Source organism: Phyllostomus discolor, chromosome 3 (assembly GCF_004126475.2).
Source record: "Phyllostomus discolor isolate MPI-MPIP mPhyDis1 chromosome 3, mPhyDis1.pri.v3, whole genome shotgun sequence".
Taxonomy (NCBI): Eukaryota; Metazoa; Chordata; class Mammalia; order Chiroptera; family Phyllostomidae; genus Phyllostomus; species Phyllostomus discolor.
The window spans coordinates 152,476,622-152,490,683 of record NC_040905.2 but is presented as its reverse complement, the minus strand read 5'-3'; the positions used below and the strand labels follow the sequence as shown (position 1 = coordinate 152,490,683).

General features: G+C 39.6%; 1 protein-coding gene across 4 annotated transcripts in view; it reads left to right on the top strand.

Moving 5' to 3' along the window:
* CCDC171 (coiled-coil domain containing 171) overlaps positions 1 to 14,062 on the top strand; it is a 312,135-nt gene that overhangs the window by 15,784 nt on the left and 282,289 nt on the right. For 2 of the 4 annotated variants that reach the window (XM_036021569.1, XM_028512435.2), the window contains exons 4-6: positions 5,589 to 5,763; positions 10,336 to 10,526; positions 12,541 to 12,672. In XM_036021569.1, coding sequence (XP_035877462.1) covers positions 5,589 to 5,763; positions 10,336 to 10,526; positions 12,541 to 12,672 — 498 coding nt within the window. The remainder of the gene's footprint in view (positions 1 to 5,588; positions 5,764 to 10,335; positions 10,527 to 12,540; positions 12,673 to 14,062) is intronic. The other 2 variants (XM_028512445.2, XM_036021570.1) reach the window with 1 other exon arrangement.

Below are 14,062 nucleotides of genomic sequence, written 5' to 3'. Positions count from 1 at the left end.
AGGGAAAGGATCTGAATCAAATGGGCAAATGATTGGCAGTCTACACCTTTACTCTTCAGGGTTTATTATCTAGTGGTCAATTGCTACTACTTCACCTTTGCTACTCTGGAAGTCCATCATTCCAGTCGAAATTGGGATGTTCATCTCAATGGTAGCATATCCCACCATAATCTCTATCACCCACTATTATCTTTGGCACGTAAAGGTTAGCCACCAGAGCTTTCTAAGGATGCTTGTGCTACCCTCTCCATGTAGTTTACAGCGTTTTAATTAGGAAAAGAGGAAGTAGTAGGGGAAATAGGAAGTTTTGGTTTGCTCGTAATAAAACTACTCCCATTTCCTTAAGTGTCCATATTATGTCAGGAAAGTACTGGCATTTTGATATTACTGAATGATTGTTAAAATCAATTTACAGTCACCCATTCAAGCAAAGTGTTAAAGCTAGTTAATTAAATCCAAATCAATCCAATATATGTTCTTCAGGTTCCTTCTAATAGAAGATTGGCAGGATCTTGCCAATCTAAGCTATCCAAGCTATTTTCTCCTGGACCTGACTTTGCATTTCTCCTTCAGTGGCAAAGTGAGTTCTGAGTCTGTCTATGGTGACAAAAAGTGGTGGAGGTGGATCTCGCAAATCTTCTTGTAAGACAGTTGCTTCAGGTGTGGTTATTACTAAATCTAGATGCAAGGGAAGGCTAGTTACCTCAGACAGGGTGGAGAGGCTGCTTTTTTTGGCAAGGGATGTTTAGGGGGACATTTGGGAATCACAGTTGCTTTTTCTAATATATTTTATTGATTATGCTATTACAGTTGTCTCATTTCCCCCCCTTTATTCCCTTCTGCCCTGTACATCCCTTCCCACCTATATTCCCTCCCCGTTTAGTTCATGTCCATGGGTTGTACATATAAGTTCTTTGGCTTCTACATTTCCTATACTATTCTTAACCTCCCCCTGTCTATTTTATACCTACCATCTATGCTACTTATCCTCTGTACCTTTCCCTCTCTCTCCCACGCCGATAACGCTCCCTGTGATCTCCATTTCTGTGGTTCTGTTCCTGTTTTAGTTGTTTGTTTAGTTTGTTTTTGTTTTTTCATTTGTTTTAGGTGTGGTTGTTAATCATTGTGAGTTTGCTGTCATTTTACTATTCATATTTTTTATCTTTTTCTTAGATAAATCCCTTTAACATTTCATATAATAAGGGCTGGATGATGATGAACTCTTTTAACTTGACCTTATCTGAGAAGCACTTTACCTGCCCTTCCATTCTAAATGAAAGCTTTGCTGGATAGAGTAACCTTGGATGTAGGTGCTTGCCTTTCATGACTTGGAATACTTCTTTCCAGCCCCTTCTTGCCTGTAAGGTCTCTTTTGAGAAATCAGCTGACAGTCTTATGAGCACTCCTTTGTAGGTAACTGTCTCCTTTTCTCTTGCTGCTTTTAAGATTCTCTCCTTATATTTAATCTTGGGTAATGTAATTGATGTGCCTTGGAGTGTTCCTTCTTGGGTCCAACTTGTTTGGGACTCTCTGAGCTTCTTGGACTTCCTGGAAGTCTATTTCCTTTGCAAGACTGGGGAAATTCTCCTTCATTATTTGTTCAAATAAGTTTTCAGTTTCTTACTCTTCCTCTTCTCCTTCTGGTACCCCTATGATTTGGATGTTGCAATGTTTAAAGATGTCCTGGAGGTTCCTAAGCCTCTCCTCATTTTTTTTGAATTCTTGTTTCTTCATTCTTTTCTGGTTGAATGTTTCTTGCTTCCTTCTGGTCTACACCATTGATTTGAGTCCCAGTTTCCTTCCAGTCACTGTTGGTTCTCTGTATATTTTCCTTTATTTCACTTAGCACAGCCTTCATTTCTTCATCTAATTTATCACCATATTCAACCAATTCTGTGAGCATCTTGATTACCAGTGCTTAGACTGTGCATATGATAGGTTGGCTATCTTTATTGTTTAGTTTTTTTTTTTTCTGGAGCTTTGTTCTGTTCTTTCATTTGGGCCATTTTTTATTTTTCTCTTGGATTGGGTGTTTTTTTTTTTTGTTTTGTTTTTGTTTTTAATATATTTTATTGATTATGCTATTACAGTTGTCCCATTTCCCCACTTCTCTCCCCTCCACCCTGTACCCCCCTCCCACCCACATTTCCCCCTTTAGTTCATGTCCATGTGTCATACTTATGAGTTCTTTAGTTTCTACATTTCCCATACTATTCTTGCCCTCCCCCTATCTATTTTCAACCTACATTCTATACTACTTATTCTCTATACCTTTTCCCCCTCTCTCCTCCTCCCACCCCCCTGCTGCTAACCCTCCATGTGCCCTCCATTTCTGTGGTTCTGTTCCTGTTCTAATTGTTTACTTAGTTTCTTTTAGTTTTGCTTTAGGTGTGGTTGTTAATATTTGTGAGTTTGCTGTCCTTTTACTATACATGTCTTTTCTTTATCTTCTTTTCTTAGATAAGTCCCTTTAGCATTTCATAAAATAAGGGCTTGGTGATGATGAACTCCTTTAACTTGACCTTATCTGAGAAGCACTTTATCTGCCCTTCCATTCTAAATGAGAGCTTTGCTGGATAGCGCAATCTGGGATGTAGGTCCTTGTCTTTCATGACTTGGAATATTTCTTTCCAGCCCCTTCTTGCCTGTAAGGTCTCTTTGGAGAAATCAGCTGACAGTCTGATGGGAACTCCTTTGTAGGTGACTGTCCCCTTACCTCTTGCTGCTTCTAGGATTCTCTCCTTCGTTTTTACCTTGGCTAATGTAATGATGATGTGCCTTGGTGTGTTTCTTCTTGGGTCCAACTTCTTTGGGGCTCTCTGAGCTTCTTGGATTTCTTGGAAGACTGTTCCCTTTGCCAGATTGGGGAAGTTCTCCTTTATTATTTGTTCAAATATGTGCTCAATCTGTTGCTTTTCCCCTTCTGATTCTGGTACCCCTATAATTCGGATATTGGAACGTTTAAAGATGTCCTGGATGCTCTTAAGCTTTTCCTCAATTTTTTGAATTCTTATTTCATCATGCTTTCCTGCTTGGTTGATTCTATCTTCCTTCTGGTCCACTGTATTGTTTTGAGACTCATATTCCTTCCTTTCACTATTGGCTCTCCTCCGTGTGTCTTCCTGCATCTGTTTTATGGTAATCTGCATTCTTTCATCTAAATTTCGTCCAAAATCAACCAGTTCCGTGAGCTTTCTGATCACCAGTGTTTTGAACTGCGCATCTGATAGATTGGCTAGTTCTTGGTCGCTCAAAAGGATGAGTCCTGGGGGACTGACCTGCTTTGTTGAAAACATAGTTTTTTTGTTGTTGTTGTTTTTTTTCCCCCCCGTCTCTCCTTTTTTTTTTTTCCGGTCTGGTTGCTCTTGTTACGGCGGGGGGCGGAGCCTTAGGTGCTCACCGGGGCTGGACACCCCGGTCGCTAGATTGTGACGTTATATGTGGGGGCGGGGCGGGAGCGGGGTGGGAGAAAACAATGGCGGTAGTTCCATTCCCCTGGACTCAGACCCTTGCCTGGGCTTCTGGGCCGCGAGTTCTGCCCTGGTCCACAATCGCTGCCCCTCTGGGTCTGCCAGCCGCAGCTTGCGTACTCAGGGATCACCGCTGCCTTCTTGTGTGCCGGATGGCTTTTGCGCCGATTTCGCGCCAAACCTTCCCCTGACCTCCTTGCGCCGCCGACCCAAGCCAGCCCCGCGCCCGCCCGGCTTGTCTTCTCCTACCAGTCCGGATGAACGCGTCTACTTCAACTTCTTGGCTGCCCGACTTCCATTCAGATAAATCCTCTGCCGGATCTGGGTGTTATTCTGATAGTAAATTATTGTTGTAAATTATTGGTTTTCTAATCTTGGTTGTGCGAGGAGGCACGGTGCGTCCACCTATTCCTCCATCTTGCCGGAAGTGCCGGATTGGGTGTTTTGTATTAACGGTGGAACCTTAGCTGTTCACCAGGGCCGGGCAATGCACATACAGTGTTGTGACACTGTATGTGGGGGAGGAATTGGAGAGGGAACAGTGCCACTTGCTCCTTTCTCTGTTGTATTTTAGTCACTTCCCTGGCTACCCAAAAGCAAATTGGGCCCTTCTGGTACTGATTCCCAGGTGGGTGGACTTGTGTACATTCTAGAGCCCTGTGGGTTTCTCCAGTGAACTCTCCTGTGAGGCTTGGAGTTTCTCCTGTTGCCTCAGCCCCCCACAGGTATTTTCAAACAGATGTTTGAGGCTTTATTTCCCTGGACTGGAACCCTGGGTTGCTCAGTCTGTCTTGCTCCCTAGTTGTTCCTCCCGGTTTATCTGCACTCGAATGTGGGACCACCTGTTCTACCAGCTGCTGCCTCGCTGGGTCCTCCAGCCACTACCTTGCCACAAGTCCTCTCCATCTGGTTGCTTGTCTCTGCCTCTCCTACTGATCTGGATGAATGTTTCGCCTTTAACTCCTTGGTTGTTGGACTTCCATAGAGTTCGATGTTCTGTCAGTTCTGTTTGGTTTTTGTTTTTAAATTATTGTTGTCCTTCTTTTGGTTGTGTGAGGAGGCACAGTGTGTCTACCCGTGCCTCCATCTTGGCTGGAAGTCCTATCTAGCTCTAATTTTTTGACCTATCTTCTGTTGTGTTATTTCATAGGAGGATATTAGGTAAATTAAATCTAGTCATTAGATATCTAGTTATCTAGATATTAGATAGATTAGATATTAGTTCATTAAAATCCCTGCAAAGTAGGCATTTTTATTTCTTTATGGTCTGTCATAATATTATAATCAAATGAAATAACATAGACAATATTTACCAAACTATATTTTGATACAGTTTGCTTCTTGATTTCATATAGGCAATAGGAGGGAGGAAAGAATGAATTTTTACTTTATTTTTTAAAAGATTTTATTCGATTCCCAGTCAGGGTACATGCCTGGGTTGCAAGCCGTGACCCCCAGCAACCACACATTGATGTTTCTCTCTCTCTCTCTTTCTCCCTCCCTTCCCTCTCTGAGAATAAATAAATAAAATCATAAAAAAATTTTTTTTAAATAAAAAAGATTTTATTTATTTTTTAGAGAGAGGGGAAAGAAGAGACCAAAATAGGGGAAAAAACATGAATGTGTGGGAGAAACATCAATCGGTTGCTTCTCACACGCCCCCAACCAAGGACCTGGGCCTGTGCCCTGACTGGGAACTGAACCAGCGACTTTTCAGTTTGCAGGCTGGCACTCAACCCATTGAGCCACACCAGGCAGGGCAAGAATGAATTTTTTAAGTGCTTACCATGGGACATGCATTTTTTCCATTTCTTAGATATGACTATTGTCTGATGAAAACTTGTGATTTTCCTTTATTTTTTACAAGAAGTTTATATAAGAGTAATTTTTTTCCCCCTCTGGTGTATTCTCTAAAATAAGAAAATTACTATGGTCATTTTGTGGGTAAGGCTAGTGCTTCTCCTTCAGTCTTTCAGAAAGTATAAGTTTATAAATTCTTGTGTTAAAAATATTATAGAAACAAGTTTTTCTAAGAAATATAAATGTTTGAGTCAATGATTTCATAATCTTGCAGACACATTTTAATATTGGTTCATGATATCAGAAATCTGTTTTTAGCTGGCAGGCTATGAGAGCCAGATTGCCAAGCTACGATCTGAGGTTGAAAAAGGAGAAGCATTGCGACAAAGTTTGGAATACGACCTGGCTGTTGCTAGAAAGGAAGCAGGCCTTGGAAGACGGGCTGCTGAAGAAAGGTTAGCTGAGGCACATAGGATCCAAGAAAAACTCTGTGGTAAGACTACTTCCATTCCTTCCCATGTTAAGAATTGTGACTTTATTGCATATCATTTCTTAGTGTTGTATATGCATTCCATATAGGGTCAGAAGTAAGGTTTTGATTCATTGACTAACCATTGATGGATAGACTTGGCTAGGTGTTTATAAAGTCTTCTGGCAATTTTGTGAACATTCATCTGCTTTACATTAATTTTTTATGTTGCATATGTATAGAAGAAGGGGTTCAGAATTCTGTTAATCACTTTTTAGGGCATCTTTCCCATGAATAGTTAGCAGAGTCACAGAGATTTCTTTTTTTTTAAAAAAACATGTATTTTAGGTCTTCTGTTACATATAGTCTTGAATCAGAATCTTTAGCTTGAGTGCATCTGGATGTGCAAGAAGCACTGTAGGTGATTTTGTTGATTAGCTGGGTCTGGAATCACTGGGTTAGAGTGTGGTTCCTAGACAAGAAAAAGGCAGTTGATTTAACTCTTAAAATTATCTGTTAATATAGCATATGACCATCTTTTAAAATCTTTTTACTTAAGTATATATTAATGTGCCTAGATACGTGTAAACTAATCACCAGAACCCGGATCATGGAATACAAAATTACCAGAAGTCCTTCCACATCTATAACTACTGTCCTGAGTTTTAATAACAAGGATTAATTTAGCCTTATTTTGGTACTTTATGTGAACAGAGTCACATACTATATACTCTTTTGTATCTGGCTTCTTTCTTGATCTTCATATTGATGTTTAGTACTATATTATGTGAATATACCTCACTATTGATGAGCATTTGGGTTGTGTCTGGGTTTTGGTTATTAAGAATAAGGTTGCTATGAATATTTTTGTACAGAGCAGGTTTTAATTAAGAGAACACTGAACATGAATTCAGAAGATTTAGATTTGAGTCTGGTTCTACCACTTATTTACTGATATTTGAACCTAAGTTGCTTTAAGGATGAAATAAGAAAATGAACATGCTTTGTTTGAACTGCATGGGGCTAACCAAATGTTAAGTTATAAATATACAAAAGTTATGTACCCTAGTCTTGGCCAGATGTCTTGGGTTATTGCCACTGGTCAGAAGTATTTTTGATTTCTTCTGGCATTTAATAACTATACCACTTAGGAATAAAAGGATTGCAAGCCAGATAATTAAATTAAAGTTAATGGCTTTAACTTAATTATAAGGATATTGAAATCCAGGGAAGATGGGAGGTTACTTGCCCAAAGTCAAATAATTTCAACAGACACATTACAGAGGAAATGGAGGAATGGCCATTAATCACATGGAAAATGTTTAACCTTACTTGTCATTAGGGAAATGCAAATTAAAAACCACTGTGATGGTAACTTCATACCCATCAGATGGCTCTAATTGAAAAAACTGGCAATACCAAATGCTAATGGGTATGTAGAGCAACTGGAACCCTTATAGTTAGTGGGAGAGTAAAATGGTACAACTACTTTGGAAAAAACCTGGCAATTTCTTTTTGTTTTTTTTTTAAACCTCACCAGAGCATATGTTTATTGATTTGAGAGAGGGAGAGGGAGAGAGATAGAGGGGGAGGGGAAAGGGCAGAAGGGGGAGAGAGACAGAGAGAGAGAGAGGAAGGGGGAGGGGAGAAGGAAGAGAGAGGGAGAAAGTAAGGGAGGGGGGAGAGAGTAAGGGAGGGAGGGAGGGAGGGAGAGAAATGGCAATTAGTTGCCTCTAACACACCCCCATCTGGGGACCTAACCCAAAACTTAGGCATGTCCCCTGAACAGGAATCAAACTGGTGACCTTTCAGGTCACAGGCTGGTGCTCAGTCCACTGAGTCACACCAGTCAGGGCCAGCTTCCTTTTTCTGTTGGCTTCCCCAAAAACTGTCACTAGATTTCTGCATTCCCCTTTGGAGCTTGGAAGACTTTTCTGTGGGTCACCTGACCAAGCTGAGAAGAAAAACCTAGTGATATACTGATAAATGGCCCAGACACATCCTCCTCCAATGAAGAGCACAGGTGTCAAGCTCCACACTCAAGCTCAGCATCTAGGAGGGATAAAAGGTGTGTCACTCTGAAGTTAATCTTAATTGAGAGCAAACAACTGAGAATTACCAGATAGTTATGGAAAGCTTCTAAAATGGAGAAAAAAAAGTTAATTTGGAAGAATCAGAAATTCTTCAGAAGATTTAAGAAATAAGTAGCATTAATGTCCTCACAGTTGAAAGAGAATATATGCCATCTGTGAAGCGAGAACCAGATTCCATTAAAAAAAGAAAGCTCTTAGAAATTAAAAATATGAAATCAGAAATGAAAAATGTCAGTAGAAGCATTGGAAGATGACGATGGAAAAAATCTCCTAGAAATTAGCATTAAAAGACAGGTAGAAAAATAGATGAAAGAAAAGAAAATTGGAGAACCAATCTGAATAATGTTGCATTCAATATCCGCGAGGAATGAGCATCGGAGACTTTCAGGGGTTCAAAGGTGTTATTTTATTGGCCAAGTTTAACCTGCGCAGGGGCGAACTCTCAAAGTGTCCAGTGACACAGTGCCCACAAGGAGCTGCAAACGAGAGCCGCCCGAGCGCTTACAACTACGTTCTTATATAGGGGAGGGCAAGCAAGTGTTATACAGAAGCAGATGTGGCAGTTAGCAATTCGCTTACAAAGACCGTGCACGGGAATTTCAAACCAAGCATTCTTGTGTAAGGCGGGATGGCAGGCTGTTTGTTCATTAACCTAGTAATCTCCTGGCTCTAGCTAGCTAGTTTTCTATTATCTCATTAAAAACTACAAAGCACTGCTTATCTAGCCTACCCAGGGGAGAGCGTCTGCTAGACAGGGATGTTTGCTTAACTGCACTGTGTCTCCCTTATCATTTCCTTTTAGCTACAATGTGGTTCTTGTCTATTAGAGGAAATTTAGTTCTTAATTTCCTTATTCCCAACAAATAATATGAGAGAAAAGGAGTAGTATAAGTCATCAATGAAATTATTTAAGAAAACGTGTCAGAACTAAAGGTTATGTATGAGTTGCCAGATTGAAAGGGCCCATGAATATTTACCACAATGGAAAGAAATAGACCCACTTGAAGACATAGCATTATGAAATTTTAGAAAAAGAGACAAAGAGAAGATTACAAAACTTTCAAAGAGAAAAGAAAAGAAAAGTGACATGCAGAGAACAGAAATCAAAATGGCTTCAAACTTCTTACCTGCAGTGCAGGCTGCCAGACAGTGGAATAAAGTCTTGTAGTGCAAGTAACCAGATGGGAGGGATATGTTTTTGTACAAATACCTTTGAATTTTGAACCTTTGGAATATGTGATCCATTCAAAACACAAAATAATTTAAAAACAATACTACTAACTGTGGCATACAAGTGTGTTCATATTTCCCCATTTGGTCTTCATAAAAGCTTAACCAAGAGGCATTTTATTCTGATAGTCTAAGAAGTTTAGTCAGGTGGTAGGTGGTGGAGCCAGACCTGGAAGTCTTTCATTACTTCTTTTCTAAATGCTGAAACAGAGCAGCAACCCTGGTGGAGAGGTGTTTGTTATTGTTTCAGTACTATTAGGATGAGCCAGGTTTGAGCCTAATTTGGGGGTAGGAAATATCACAGTTTTAAAGGGTTGTAGCAGTAGTTCCCAGCCTCAATTTTGTGACAATCTCATGTGTAAGATGTGTTACAACTGATTTGTTGCCAAATATTAAAATTTGTAACCTATAAATCTTTTAAAAAAAGTAATCATGCCTTGGTTGGTGTAGCTCAGTTGGTTGGAGTGTCATCCTGTGGACTAAAAGGTTGAAGGTTTAATTCCCAGTTAGGGCACATGCCTAGGTTGTGGGTTCCATCCCTGGGCAGGAAAGGCAACAGATAGATGTAACTCTTCTCTGTCTCCCTCCCTACCCCTCTCTAAAGTCAATAAGCATGTCCTCAGGTGAAGATAAAAATAAAACAGAGCTCTGGCTGGTGTAGCTCAGAGGATTGAGCGTGGGTTGCGAACCAAAGGGTCCCCAGTTCAATTCCCAGTCAGGGCACATGCCTGGGTTGCGGGCCAGGTCCCCAGTGGGGGCCATGTGAGAGGCAACAACACATTGATGTTTCTCTCTCTCTTTCTCCCCGTCTTCCCCTCTCTCTAAAAATAAAAGAAATAAAATCTTTAAAAAAAAAGAAAAAAAGAAATCTACAGTCTTTTAAAAAAAATAGAATAGAATAGAATAGAATAGAATAGTAGCCCTATGTGTCACAGAATTTTTAAAAACAAATATTTTATTTATCTTTTTGCATAGGAGAAAAAGAGTGACAGCTGGTACTAGAGGTGCATCTAAACCTGGGCATGTCTTTGGGAATTTGTCATATCATTTTATGGCAAAATCACCTTTGTCTGGAGGAGAAGAGATGAAAAAGTGGTAGAGTCCTGGTTCCGGGACAGTGGGCTTTTCAAGAGTTTACTGGTCTGAGGTGGTTATAGGTTTTGTCCTAAGACCATGCTGTAAATGAAATTGGTTCTAAGCCCTACATTTTTGAACTCTAGGGATTTAATTTATGGTTGTAAATATACCTGTTATTCTTTTATATTTTTAATAGCTCAGAATACAGAACTTCAAAGAAGGGCAAATGAGATTGAGAAAGTATTTCAGACTTCCCAGGAGAAATGGAAAGAAGAATGCAGAAGATTTGAACATGATTTGGAGGAAAGAGACAATATAATTCAAAATTGCAATCAAGAATATGATTTACTTATGAAAGAAAAAAGCAAGCTAGAGAAAACTCTACAGGTAAAAATTTTTATAAGGGAATTTTAATATATATAATATTCATTGATATGTGTTATACATTATTTGGAGTTGTTCTTGGAAAGGAAAATAACTACCACAAGGCAAGAAAATCTGATTTCCTTCTCCCCTCTTTCCTTTCCTTCTTCCCTCCCTCTCTCTCTTTCTTCTTTCCTCTTTAGGGTAGTTTTTCCAGGTCCGTCTTGTACTATGCTTTAAAATACATTAACATATATACTGTTTCATTTGTGAAAAAGTTTGAAATCTCTGATCAAAATGTAAAAAATAAACATATGATCTGGGCATTTTGTAATATAAAAACCTGTAGCCCGTTTTGTCTAGCAGCATGAAAATTTGAAATTTTAGAAATGTGGGCCGTACATTTGATCTGAAATACAATACATATAGAAAAATATGTATCTGATGTATGCTTATTATCTGTATAGATATGATACATAAATAATTTGATGACTTTTTATAAAATTATGAGATATTTGTCCCCCCTGTTTTTATTCTCCGAAGCAAAGATATGGTTTAAGGTTGAGGTTGCCAGCCACTTAGAAGATAGATTTTGAATTGACTATATTTGCCATATTTTTGAAGTACCAGTTTAACTTAAAAAAAAAAAACAACAACCAACAAAACATGATAAAAATGCTTTATATTTACGACTGGTGTAAATTGCTTTTCAGAGTTCTGGAAATAAACCTTCACTAGAAATAATTTTACAAAAGCATTTACTAAATATAAGTTTTGACACAAGCATTCCTAGACATTGTCAGCAGATCTTTTGATGTCTTTTTTGGCAATAGTCATAGTTTGTGTCTTGTCTACTACGAATGGTGCCTGGTGTCTATATATGGGGCATCCATTAATATTGGAATATGGAAGTTTAGGTGGCCCTGTATAACCCTCCCTACTTAAAATGTTTTGGAGCCAAAGAAGGGTAATGGTGGCAGCATTCCTTATAGTCAGTCAGCCTGTACCCCAAGTTACAATCTTGATATGATCTTGATCAGCTGCCTGATGGAGAACTCTGACTTTATGCCATGGGCTTTGAACTGATCTGCACACAGCTGTTGAGGAATCTGAGTTTGAGTAGGAATCTCTGTTTTAGCCCTAGGGGGAAAGCTCCTCAGGGCTTTTGGGATGGCTTCCTGTTAGTGAAAGTTGTAAGGGCCGTACGGTCTTTATTATGCAGCTCCAAATTGTTGTTAGACATCCGCACCAGGTTTTCCTTCTCTCTCTGATAAACCACAGAAGCTTTCTCCTTTTGTCAATGGGGACTGAGTTCTGAACCCTAAGGGTTAGGATATTTGTGGTTTCTTAAGAAAACTGCATTTAAAGCTTTAAGATTTTGAACCACCTTAGATCTTATAAATGTAGCAGCACAATCAGAAAAACCCAGAAAGAAAAGACTCTTGCCAACGTTGTTTATCTGTAGAACTAGAAATTAGTGATAGCCAGGACTTCTAAAAAAATATTTTCCGGCTTTTCAAATTCTTTACTCTCTAATTTCCTTCTCCTGATTTATTATACAAACTCCTTCATTCTCCCCTTTTGGAAATACAGTGTTTTCTGTCAGGTTATATATACACTATCAGAAATAATCCAAATAGTTTATTCACAGGTAACTGGAGATTTTCATATTATCTACTTTACACACAGATTTACATATAAATTACATAAAATCGATTTATTTTGTTTTTGTCTCTGTCACATAATACATTTTATTAAAACCTCTGAAGTTAAAATTTTCTAAAAAATTGGTTTAAATATATGCCTACAAATGTATTTATAAAACGTTGCTTAAATTAAATAGGTAAACCTAGCTTCTTATTCAGATCTGTATTTTGATGATCAAAATATAATAGTTCTATTAATGATTTTAACATAAATTATAATGAGTTTTAACAGGATAAGTAAGCAGAGTCCTTTTTACATTTAAATTGGGGATGAAGGAAGAAAGTTAACTTTTACTGATCTAATAGTAAAGCAAGATTTTATTCGTATAAAGGAAGCATTGGAAAAACATCAGCAGGAGAAGAATGAAATGGAGTCTCATATCAGGGAGACAGCTTTGGAAGAGTTTAGATTACAAGCAGAACAATGGGAAGCAGAAAGAAGAGAGTTACAATTTATAGTACAGGTATTTTAAAAATAATACAGTTCCTTAAATATATCTTTAATGTTTATGATATTAAAAATTACATTAGTGCAGTAATTGCTGAATTATTGCTGACGGCCTTGCTGAAATGGAAAATAATTCCTAGTCTTTGATCTCTGGAAGGTCATCAAAGTTGGGTGATTTCTATTGCATAAATTATATGATTTTGAGAGGGGCATTTATATACATTCTGTATTTTATTTTTCCAGTTTAAAATTTGAGACTGTTAGCAGTCTTTAATAGCATAAAGAAATAGAATGGTGTCTAACTGTTACAGAACACAACAAGGGGGGCCTGGGATGATATACTATTATTGAAAGAAGGCCCCGGGTCTGTTATGTCCGCCACCAGAGGAAAGATGTCTCTCAATGCCAGAGATTCGTGAAAAGGAAAGGAAATGTTTATTTAATGCTATACTAACTTAAAGTAGTGACCTAATGTCTTTACCAAAATCCTAAAGTCCCTTAAAACACCCACAAACACACAGTCCTTCTTTCCTTCCCCCTTTGTCCAGTCCAGAGTACCGTATCTCAGGAAAGGAAATAGAAATCTATGGCTCAGGCAGTCCTCTGGTTCTTCCCAGTTAGTACTCCATCTCGACTGGGAGACCTCCCTGGGTTCCCGGCACCCTCCGCTGAGTCGCCAGGATCTCTGCTAAAACCAGGTGGTGGTTCCCCCTTCTAAAGCTGTGGGGGTCCCCACTCTGCCAGGCCGCGTGGTTCCCTCTCTCTCTGGGATGCAGGAGTCTCCACTCTGTTAAAGACACGTGGTTCTCTCCCTCAGGGCTGCACATGGTTCTCTCCTCCAGGGCTGCCACGTGGTTCTCCCTCTCTCAGGGCCACAGGATTCTACACTCCGTCAAGTCTGCGTGCTTCTCCTCCTCAATGGCCGCCAAATCTGGGTTTTAAATCCCCGTGGCCAATCTTCCTCTGCAGCCTCATTTCCGACTCCTCCCACACTCGGCTTCACATGCCAGAACTCGTGTCCTTCCAGCTTTACTGGGCTGCCATCATGAGTTTGGGCAGGCATGGCCCCATGTCCTGGAGCCAATCCTCTCTGAGCTCTCACGCAGGTGCTGTAACTCAGGGGACCCGCGCCCCCCAGTTACATCTGGGTGGGGAAGTTACTTCCATTCCCCTGGCTTAGAGTTGATCACAGCTACTTGACATATCTATGCAACCAGTCAAAGGTTATAGATATGCCAAACGACCACGCCAGAGCTTAGTTGCAAGGCTGTTGCTATGCTAAACAGCTCTCAATGGCCCCTGCTCCATTTGTCCCTTCCCCCAACCCACACCCTGGGGTGGGGGATGGAGACATCTTAAAATCTCCCGGACACCTTAAGTTCTGGACCGCATTTCAAATGCCCATT